At 35.5% G+C, this 11,810-nt stretch overlaps 2 protein-coding genes across 3 annotated transcripts; both read left to right on the top strand.

The window, feature by feature from the left end:
- The first annotated feature begins 408 nt into the window (after positions 1 to 408).
- Positions 409 to 1,521, top strand: LOC124909559 (calponin homology domain-containing protein DDB_G0272472-like). Its single transcript, XM_047450228.1, has one exon. The coding sequence runs from the start codon at positions 409 to 411 to the stop codon at positions 1,519 to 1,521; it is 1,113 nt and encodes a 370-aa protein (XP_047306184.1).
- A 6,244-nt stretch (positions 1,522 to 7,765) lies between these two features.
- Positions 7,766 to 11,022, top strand: LOC124944939. 2 transcript variants are annotated; one of them, XM_047485288.1, is made up of 9 exons: positions 7,766 to 8,154; positions 8,260 to 8,330; positions 8,407 to 8,548; positions 8,625 to 8,912; positions 9,128 to 10,043; positions 10,125 to 10,369; positions 10,452 to 10,525; positions 10,608 to 10,728; positions 10,808 to 11,022. In XM_047485288.1, the coding sequence occupies exons 2-9, from the start codon at positions 8,275 to 8,277 to the stop codon at positions 10,856 to 10,858; spliced, it is 1,893 nt and encodes a 630-aa protein (XP_047341244.1). In that variant the 5' UTR covers positions 7,766 to 8,154; positions 8,260 to 8,274; the 3' UTR covers positions 10,859 to 11,022. The 2 variants fall into 2 exon arrangements, with proteins under 2 accessions (XP_047341244.1, XP_047341243.1); XM_047485287.1 differs by having other exon boundaries at positions 8,239 to 8,330.
- Positions 11,023 to 11,810: the final 788 nt, after the last annotated feature.

Genomic DNA, 11,810 nt, shown 5'->3' with positions numbered 1-11,810 from the left:
GGAGGACGACCAAACGAGGGCCGATACTATAACGCGCCAAATCCTGGAGGTCATTACACGGCGAGCTGATAAGGTTGGCGATATATACCGGGAATGGCACGAGTACCGGTTCAGCAAACTTTTTAAACACATTTTACCGGGCTTCACCGACGAAGAATGCTTCAAAAGAATGAAGGAGATTGAGGACGCGGTCATGAGCCTCACAAATGCGGAAACCATTCACGACGCTTTGGGCCGAACCTCCATCATAAGACCGCGAGCCCGGCTACAGAAGCTAACCGTGCGGATCCGGAAGATTAAGGAAAGGTACGAAGAGGGAACACCGGAGGATAACCTAACGCCCTTGGTGTTAGAAAGACTTGAGAAAGCGAGAGGAGAACTCGTTGAAAAATTGATCGGTTGGAGGTGATGTGCATACAAAACGAAATACCGCACTCTCCAGTTCCTCAGATCGATAAGGGTCAAACTCATGGTGCTACATCTCCTCGGGGTAACCCGGTGATAAACGAAACCGATGAAAGGGCAGAGCCCCCTCTCACCGGGCAACTTCAACATGAACAACCGGGAGTCTCCGAACCGGGCGTTTCAAAAGAATGGGTCAAAAGCCTTCTCCAAGAATTTGGAGACTCAACGGTTCACCCGCTAGAGGAGAAGATGACGAAAACCGTGAGCATGGCACTCCGGTTCGCCAACAATACGAGGAATAAGCTAGTAATGACAAATAACCGGTTCTCACAAATCGACGCTGACTACCGGGAAGAAGTGGTTTTGCGCGACAACCATCTTAAGCGAACTGAGGCCTTGGAAGAAGAAAACTCAGGAATAAAGAATGACTTCGACCGGTTTAAAAGAGAGACCGAACAAAGGCTAAGAGAGGTCGCTGAGGATCTAGTCGGCAAGGCCTCGGAACTGGAAAACAAGAATGCGGGTCTTGAAGACCGCAACGACAAACTCGAGGCCGACCTCAAGGCGCTGACCGCACAAGTTGATGAATTACTCAAGGCCAAGTTGAGTGCGGATGCAGCGGTTGTGGAGGCAAATTCCCGGGCGGCTCAGGAAGTCCAGGATGCGATGGACGAAGAAGCAAGAAGAGAGAAGGAGCCTCCGCAACTTACCGAGGAAGAAAGAGCCGAGCGCGAACGAAGGACAAAGGCTAAGTTTCCGGGACTTGAAGAGTCTGTAGCCGCTCAGCAACGGGAAGATGCAGAGCGGCTAAATGCACAAAAACAAGGGTTCGAAGAATTTACGACCACCCACAAGAAGAAGCAAAAGGCGGCCTCTGCCCCTTCGATACCGGCAAAGCGAAAAAGAAAACCATCTAAGAAGGACCAAGTAGTCGGGCTGCTGAATGAAGTCACTGACACGGTTATTGACAGTCAACCGGATCAGGCTACTCACAACGAAGATGATGATGAAGAGCACCTAGAGCACCGGTCTACAAGACAGCGAGTCTCAAGACCGGATAAGAAAAAGCGGAACAAGGATCTGATGGCCAGCTACGACTTCTCGGACTCAGAATAGTGGCTCCCTTTCTTTTAACTATGCTTATCTTAGTATTTTTATATAACATTTTCTATTTTCGGTTATCTATCTATATATATAAAGTTATTTTTGAAACCGGCCTACACTTGCATTTCTACATGGTTTTGATAATTTTAGATAAAATAATCAAAAAGGGAGAAATTGATAAGATAAATAGATAAGACTTTTCCAAAAAATTTCTCAAAATTTTTCCAAAATTTTTCGAAAAATTCTTCCAAAATTTTTCGAAAAATTCTCCCAAGTCAATTTCAAAAATCCGGTCAAAGAAAGAACCGGCCTACGTTTGCAAACTTACATGGTTTTGATAATTTTAAATAAAATAATCAAAAAGGGATAAATTGTTAGATAAAATTAGACCGGTTTACATAACCTAACTTAAATAAACCTTCCATGCAGGAACAAGGAACCGGACCGGTCAAACAAATAAACCGGCTAAGAAGACTAGCCGGTCAAGCTACTAAACCGACCAGGAACACTTGGAACATGACCGCACAAAGAAAGGATCGGCCAAAGCTTAAAATCGGAAACATCAGACAGCCGATCAGCCACAAGGCAGAGGAATAACCGGAAGATGTCCGGTTAAACCACTCACACCGGAAGCCATCCGGTTAAGTCGAATGACCGACCAGTACAAGAAGACAATTCGGGTATCTGTTGAGAATGATACCAAGGGAACAGACTGAACACTTCCATATCCATACAAGTCTGAGGAAAGTCTGCAGGCTGCAGAAGACAGTCCTACAGGATCTTTCCACTTCGGGATAAGTCAGAAAGGAGATCTTCCAAGTACAGACAATTGTTTAACAGACAGTGTCCACATTGAGTAAAAGACAAACCTAGCAGGTTTGTCTTACACATCGGAAGAACAGACTGCCAAGTCCGTGAGATTGACCGTCAGGTCTGAAAAGATAACCGCAGGGTCTAAATCACTGAATCACTGAACCTCTGCTCAGCCAATCAGATTCAAGGAAGTGAAATATGACCGTTGGCATATTTCACCTATAAAAGGGGCAGTTGAAGAAGAGTAAATGCGGGACAACAAGAAATTCTAAGAGCATTTAATTTACAAGTGAAAACAGTGTGTTCTATCTCTAGAGAAAGCCTAAGTGCTAAAGTTGAAGTGTGTGTATTTTACAATTTCGGTGTAAATTGTAAGAGTGTTATCGAGCAGGAAATAAGTCTCGATCGGATTGTACTTGTATTCCTTAGTGAATATCCTTCTCGCGGTTTCGAGAGGAAGGGGTGACGTAGGAGTTTTATCTCCGAACATCCATAAAATTTGTCTTATCATTTACTTTCTGCCGGTTCCATTTTCTAACCGATCCGTACCGCTCTAACCTACTTAACTCTATTCAAACCGAACCACCAGGTTACAAAAACCGACCCATCAATTTTTCAAACCTTCATCATCCGAAACCGGTTCTGCCTATCATACAAGTGTGCTGCTTCAACCTGAAACAAACCTCTTCCGCGCTTGAACCTAGTTCAAGGGTTTGTGACAATTTGTGTAGTATTGAAACCCCGGTGTTAATCTCTAACCGGATTAACCACCACCCTTTGAGTGAGACGCGCTGACCGGTCCAACCCCGGTCCTCTAGCCGCGACCTAGATCCTAACAGTTACTGAAACAAATCTTTGTAAAATTGAATAATACTATTAGATATAGTTGGTTCGTTCTCATGCACGATACCAACAATGGATATCGAGTTAATAGCGTTATTTCCCTCTTGTGTGTTAGAGATGTCATGAAATACTTAGTGTTTTTATCACCTTCTCGCATCCAAATCATTATACTGCGTTGTCTCGCCCCAATTTCCTTCTTTTTACATAGTTCAAGAAAATCGCTCACTAGATGAATCCGTGTAGAAATTTCTGTTATAGAGAGATCACGAAATTCCTCTACACCATCAAATGTTAAAATTTTATGAATTAAAACATCAACCTTGGAGAAAAATAATGCACGATCCCCCATAAACTAACTTTTTAGCAATTCTCGTAGATTTTTAAGCTTAATAGATAGCCTAAAGGATGGGGAGTCAAATACGACTTCACTCGTCCACCACCCTTCCACCTTCGAGATAAAACCATCTATAGTCAACCACTTGTTCTCGAATCTGAAAGGATGGCTAGTTAGAACCACCTTCCTCCGCTCAATAAGGATAGGACGATGATCAGAACAACTCTATGGTAAGACCTTCTAAAATATATTAGATACACCACGGAAAATCGAGTTACTCACGAGAAATCTATTAATGTAGGATTGCACACACACACCGTGTCCGTTACCTCTTCTAATTGTGAATTTTCGATTGTCTTAGAAAACTCACGCATATTCCTTGTGAGTCTTCGTGCCCTTTTTTCGGTAGGAACCCTAACTTCATCCATATCCCCCACAAAAATAATAGATAGATCCTAAATACTTGTCACTTCCACAAGCTCATTAAAAAATCAAACTTAATGTTAAAAAGAATAGGTCCGTACACCGTAGAAAACACCCAACGAAAGTTATCCCCACGATTATGAAACTGAATGCTAACCGAAAATCGACCAATATTAACGTAAATTTTCTCAAATAAATCTTCATTTCAAGTTACCAAAATCCTACCTGATGTCCCGATAGAATTAAGAGTCTCCCAACCACACAATCTTCAATTACATAGGTCACGATTAATCCATTTATTCATATGATACATCTTAGTCTCGTTAAAGCAATAAATACCACAACTCAAAGTATCAACCAAAGACTTTATCATTTGGCGCTTTGCACTATCGTTAATCCCACAAATGTTACACGTCACAATTTTTCCAATCATTAAGATAAATTAATAAGAATACGCCCTATTAGGCTTTGAAACACGTTTTCCATCAATAATATTACCATTAGACATGAAAATTTTCTATATTTCACTTCAAAGATAACAATATGGAAGTGGGAGAATCTCACGAATCACTGGTCAAACCTTAGTCTCACACCTCAAAACTTCTTGCACCGGAGATGTATTCTCATTGAAAATAATATTATGAGTCGAGATCGTGACAGGATCAAACACAACAGATTCTTCCTCATAAACCTCATAAATGACCATAATCGGCTCGTTAATGGGATAAAGGGATTTGCTTGGGGGTGACATTAGTCGTACTAGAAAAATGAGACCAAATATCATCGCAACCCTTTCAACATGCTCCAAATTATCAGTTAAATTTGAGATTATATGTGAGACTGGGGGCACCCTAACTTGGTATGAGACCAAATGTAAATCATTTATCATAGGGGAACCAACAGAAAAAACATGGTTAATACTCTCGGGCACATGCAAAAAGAAGAAAAATGCTCGATATTCACCTCAACCGTGACATGACCCTTATTTTATGCGGGACACTCATACGAAAGACGATTCAAATATAACGATGGAATAACCTCAGACTCAACCTCATGACCCACCTCTTCGCCTAAACACACTGAGACATCCGCGATATACAAGGCATCAAGACTCATTACCCGCTTATTATCCTCCATAATTGTTAACCATTCAATATTGACGAGCTCAGCCAAACGAATTCAATCCACATAGAAAGGAGTCACCACCAATTCCTTAACATGTGCTCATAATTCCGTCGATAAAGGTTCAACAATGATATCAATGTTAGAACCAGAACAAGAACTAATATCCGTCGTTATTAAAACCTCATTAGAACGTTCTAGCCAAACCATAACCTTACAATCATGTGTTCCGTTGTCCACAAGAAAGACTTATGGAAATCTAGCGTTCAGCTCAAGTGGGGCCACAAGAATTCGGACTCATCCTTCATCGTTCCCGCTTTGATAACTCTTATCCTACTCAATGAACCCACCAAGATTATCACCAAGATTATTCCCTGATCTATGAAGAAGGTTAGAGTTCTATCACAATAGACATCCCAAACAAAAAATTCATTTAGCCTTTGATAATAATTTTGCTATATGTGCTCTCATTTTCTATGACATTTATCTCCTTTCATATCATATGTTATTTAAAGTCTTGGTCAATATGATGCCATATTTCATTTTGACAAACATTTGTGGTTTTAAATAAGAGTCAATAAACTATATTTTATCTCCATTTACTTAAATATATTTTCACAAAAGTCATGAAAAAAATATGTACTCCCATTTATTAAATTTGACTAATTCATTAGTTAAATGTTGATAGCTACTTAACATGTTTTCCCCTTTAATCCTTTACAGATTATAAAGTGACAATCATATTGCTTCTTTTATTTAGACCATTACATACATGAAATTTTATACATTTGTAATATTTTCTCCCCTACTAATCCACCTTATTTGTTCAATGGATATAAATTTGTGTAGAAGACTAAATCTTAAATTTGATTCCACTAAAAACACAATAATTAAATGAAAATAAAAAGTTATAAATTTGAAGTGCCACTCAACATTCTAGAAAAAATCTAGTTAAAATAAGAAAGATAGTATTTTTCTATTAGGAATTGTTTGGGTTGGATTTTTTCTTTAAAAGTCAGCCATAATTAATCATTAATTCATTAATTTTTAATAAGTCACATCAATAAATTTATTAACTAAACTAATATTTACAAAATATATTATTATATATTAATAATTTTTAAAATTTATTAAAAAAAATTAATATTTAAAATCACCACCCATTAATGTTTTTTAAAATAAACTTAAATTTATTTAAATATTTTCTTAGCGAACAAGTTTTAATAGAGTGATTTTACATTACTTCATATATTTGATTTGTCATTAGTTAATCTTCATTCTAGACTTGTTAATATAAATTTGGTTAATCTTCATTCTTGACTTGGTAATATAATTTTGATTTTGCCCACTTGCAAATTTTATATCCTTTACCTTATAATATATAAATAATGTTTATACATTTATAACTAAATAGTAGTTATCTCAATTATTTATAGATGTCAAACACATATAGCAAAGATTTTATAAGTAAAATATCATTAGATAAATAAACTTCTAAATGAGAAAGAATTTTAATTGAATATATTATCTTCACTTCATTTTAAAATAATATTCTTTAATTAAAAAAATATATTTTCCAATATATTCTTACAAATTAATTAAATAATATATTTAAATTATTTAATTTAAACGTGAAGCGACATTAAATAATCATACTCATTAATTCATTTGATCATATCTAGCCAATTACTTTTTTCAATAAATGCTGCCCACCAATATTTGTAGGTTTTTGATATAAATGTATTCTGAATAAATTTTTTTATAAATGATTTTATTATTATAAAAATAAATTATTAATTTAATAAAATAATAATAAAAACAAATTATTTTATATTTATATTTATAATTACTTTTATGCTAAAAATATGGTTTAAACTTAAAAGCAAACGTCATAATACTTGGTAAAAAAAAGTTATTAATGTAATTTGCTGAGTAGATTGAGATAATATTTTTTAATTCAATCCAAAATTAAACAAGAAAATATTTACTTAAATTATCTAAATCTATTGATTTATTTGAAAATAGATTTGTATTGATCTTAATTATATAAAAGACACCCGGTTAGGTTAAGATTAAGTTAGGAGAGTTTCTATAAAATATTAAAGTTCTTAAGACTACAGAAATAATTTTATTTTATTAAAAATAACTTAAGAATAAAAATTGTATATATTTAGTAAAGGATAAGAAGGCTGACTATGATACATTCAAAATTATGTCATATTCAAATATCCTATAATTATTTAAATTTTTGACAATTTATATATTGTTTTTATTCCATATTAGGACTAGATATTATCAAACTAAATTGGACACTTTAATAAGAATCTCTTTTATTTTTTTTTATTTGCTATATATTTAATCAAAATAAAATCTCATATTTTGTTACCATTATCTATTATTTTTACTTGAGTCATTATTTTATATTTAATTAATTTTATTTTAAATATTGTTTAGACATAAAAAATAAAAAAATCTTAACCCACCAAATGACAAAATCAGTTTCCTAAACCATCGTGGTCGTGGTGTATTTTAAAAAGAATCAAATAATTTAGCAATGAAAATAATTTTTTAATATTAATTATTTAAAATATAAATAAAATAATATAAAATATATAAAAAAATATTTGTTGGTTTAAGAAAATTGGGTCCCACCGGCCGTTCTGTAAGCACATGCGGACATGCCCCTTCCCTTCTTTCTCTCTCCTAAAATAATTGAAACTTTCTCTCTCTACCTGGTAAAGACGACGACGGAGTAATTTACTAAAATACCCTTGATCTGACCTTGGTTAAGAATGTCTTTGTTCATCATCTTCTTCAGGGTTCAGATGACGTGAAAAAGATTAGCTTAATCATCTTTCCCAAAAGATAATATGATTCCTTTCTTCAATTCGTCTTCTCTCTAGAAGAAAGGAGAAAAATTTACTATTTCTTTATTTGGGTTTTCTCGAATTTCGCAATCGCCATTATCCATCTCTCTCTCTCTTTGCTATGCACGTGTCTTTCTTTCTCTAGTCCTTTCAATTTCCCCATTTTGAATCGCCGGCGTCAACGTGTCAACCAACTCTTATGTCCTGCTCTTGCTCGTTTCTTATCTTTCATGGAATTCTCAGGTTAACCCACATTTCTTAATCGATTCTTTTGTTTAGTAGTTGTTGTTTTTGTTGTTTTCATGTTCAATTGATGAATTGGCGTAGTGGGTGGTGTTGATCATTCAGAGAAGAATCGTTTGAATGGAGAAAAATAAGAACCCTAGATATGTATTTCCATTGACGGGCTTGCAAATCGGGTAACATTTTTCAGACCTAGCTTTTCATAATCTTTTTCTTTCAGGGATTATGTTAATTATGATAATTCTCTTTCAGGGATTTGCAGTCTTATCTTTCGCATCTTAGCCTGTTTTTAGCCCCTGAAAGTAAGAAATTTTATATTCTGGTAGATAACAGACCATGGTTGAGAGATCTTGGCATTCAATCTGCACACTTATGGCAATTCATGGTTACTAAGGTTGTTGTTGTCTTGTTCATGATCATCATTTTCTCTAATTTATTCATAATCATTTGTTTCCTCTTTCATTTTACAGTCTAGATTATCTCCATTTGCCAACACTAAAACCAGGAAGAAGAAGAAGGAGAGGAAGGACAGGAAGGCTAAATCTGAATCAATTTCTTCTAAATCTAATAGGTTTAAACAATGGTCTTCTTTAATCGATGCTGCAACATCATCTCGAAAAAGGGCTTTACTACCTGTAAAGAAATTGAGAAATTCCTTGTTTCAAAATAGCAAATTGGATAGAATTTTGCACGGTTTTATTGTGTTTGAAGTTGCTTGGAAAGATGTTCATGGTATCAACTACTTGAATGAACTTCAGGTACTTCTTTTCCCAGAAAATTCAAATCTTGTATTAGAATTGGTATCAGTATATTCTTTCTGGAATGACAGTGGATTCAAGTGAATTCTGTATTTGTCACTTCAGTTTTCATTCAAATCATCATTGTTCTTGAAGAATCAATACCCCAATTATTGTTTACATTTATTCAGCTCGGTTCATTTGAATCATCTGTTTAATTGTTTTTGTTTTTACAGACGGATACCTCTTTAGCAATAGAAGCTAAGTTTATGAAAAGATGGGAATTCGATAGTATAGATAAGGCTGCTAAATCGATATCTTCATGGTTTCCTGGAACACAACGCGATCAAACTATTCTAACAGACCATTTGGACTCGTCGGTAGGCGAGGTTTTCTACGATGCTATTGAAGGATTACCGAGAAATGGCAATGAAGAAGACGAAAGCATTTTTGACGAAAATCTTTATTACAAGAATGTTAAATACGACAGTGACTGCGAGGATGCGGTTGAACCAACAGATTACAAAAACATGTTGATTCTCTTCCGTTTCAACGATCATGATCTGCCGTTCGAATTAAAGGATATAATCATATCCGATTTGCGACTATTAACTCTATTGGAATATGGGCTGCCATCGTGGGTTCTCTTCTTTCAGTCCTACCCTGTTTTCTGCCATCTTTATCGTCCATGGATGTGCCCGCTTGCCCGAGCTTTATATGTGTTGATCTCGGTTGTGACTGTTTTAATCGGGTTCTACGATTTATACAAAAACGTCCCTGTTTTGAAAGCAACGGCCTCTCGTTTATGCGGTCCCCTTTTCGATTGGATTGAAACGTGGGAAATGATATCGAGGATTAAGTACTTGGGTACAATGTTGTTTTTGCATAACTTCGAGAAGGCGGTTAAATGGTTCATGTTGATGACTCGTGCAACTAGATCCTTTGTGAATCTCATCACGCGTCCGATGGCAGGCCCGTTTATGGAGCTCGTCGGCTTAATCCTTCCCGCTTGGAATCTATTTGTAAATACAATTGATGGATTAGTTTCGGTTGTATGGATGATTATAGGATCGGCTTATAATCTAGTCGAGACCCTCGTTGAGACTATGTTGAAGCCTATTTGGTTTACTTTATCACTCGTGTGGAATATGGGTAAGTAAGTTCGTTATACAAATGTTTCCTTTTTTTAAGGTTGGTAAGATCTAACTTCTATTAACGATGATTATAATGCAGCAATGTCAATAATATATCCAATGGTGTGGATAGTTTGGGAGATCGTGTATGCTCCAATACGTTTGGTGATTGGATTGTTCGGTTTGATGAGCAACATTTGTAGTTTCTTGTACGATTCATTGGGTGACGTTTGGATGTTCACAAGTAACGTGTTGAAGATAGCGTCGAACGCTGAGACTACCATCTCGGTTAGCCCAATGGAGGTCTCCATTTGGCGTTCTCTATGGAATGACCTGTTCTCGCAGGTATATATATATATTTATTACGAAAACACACCCAGAGTAGCTCTTAAGTGATGATTTCTAAACATGTATTATTCTTCGACAGGTTTTTCGCGCTCTAAGGAGCATATTAAATGGATTTGTTGCGTTTTTCACAGCCTGCAACAGACACCGGCTTAGGTTAGGTTATAAATATGATTACATTATGTTAGGAATTTGATAATATATTGTTACATAAAAGAATGTTTGTTAAATTTGGCAGTATTTATAACCATGGTGTGGCGTTACAACGAAGAGTATCGCGACGGCCAGCACAAGGAAATCGACAATTAGAAAGGCAAAGGAGCAGACATAGAAGAGTGGTTTCTGGGGAACAAAATACAGTAAGTTGAATTTTCATTCATGTTTTAACCTTCATTATTCTTTGTTATTATTTATGAATTTTTACTATTTTTTTTGTAGCCGGTGAAGGGTGGAAGAGAAGAGGGTAAAAGGAAGGAACATTCATCATAAATAATAATATACATGGCTAAATATTAATTAATAATATAAAATACAAATTGTACAGAGAAAAGGAAGGATCGCTAGAAATGATGAGAGAGTATATAAGTTTATTACATTGTCTCTTACAGAAATGTTTCTTGCTTATTGCATTTAGATTATTCTTTTTATTGAAATCTTTTTTATTTAGACAAGACATGTAATATGTCACATTTATCATTTTTAATTTTTTTTACCCTTTAATTACAAGTGTCTTTTAGTATGATTAGCATTACTGTTAAAATCAAATCGAGAATTTATAGTGTGTTTTTAATTAGAATAGTTTTGTTCAGCTTAGTGGTGTCTTTTAAAAAAAAATGATGTATAACAAATTATTAAATTAAATTGTATAACATAAATAAAACCCACAAAAGAGTAAAGAAGTTAAATGTGTTCATTGGAAAGTGGAAATAAACAAATGAATGAACAACAGCGATGAAATAAAACAAATAATGAATGACAAATGACAATTTAAGCATCATGAAATCAGTGGCGAACGTAACTTTCTCGTGAGCGATGTTCCAATTTTTACAGATTAACCAATTCTTATCGCATATGAGATTACGCCTCCAAGTTCGAATGAGGGAGTTGTCGTCGGCAATAATATCGTTCTAGAACGCATCCGCGTCGTTGCGGATTCTTAAAAAGCTCTAGCGTTCCTCTTCATCCATATGTGATAAACAATGTTGGCGAAGAAACACTTGAAGGTATTAGAGTTGAAGTCGTTGCCCTTGGTCTTAGTCATGATGAATTTTGTGATGTCGGTCCATTCATTTGGGAAGTTGAGGAGGCCCATTGATGTAGAGAATCTGCTCCAAAGTAAGGAGGCAAAGGGCAGTTCCCAATGAGGTGTTCAATGGACTCCTCATTTTCTAAGCAAATGAGGCAATTAGGATTTGGGATGCTCATGTACTTCTTGTTTCGA

The sequence above is a fragment of the Impatiens glandulifera genome, chromosome 7, assembly GCF_907164915.1.
Source record: "Impatiens glandulifera chromosome 7, dImpGla2.1, whole genome shotgun sequence".
NCBI classification, from domain to species: Eukaryota; Viridiplantae; Streptophyta; class Magnoliopsida; order Ericales; family Balsaminaceae; genus Impatiens; species Impatiens glandulifera.
Note: the sequence above shows the minus strand (reverse complement) of the source record. Positions and strands in the feature narration are given on the sequence as shown.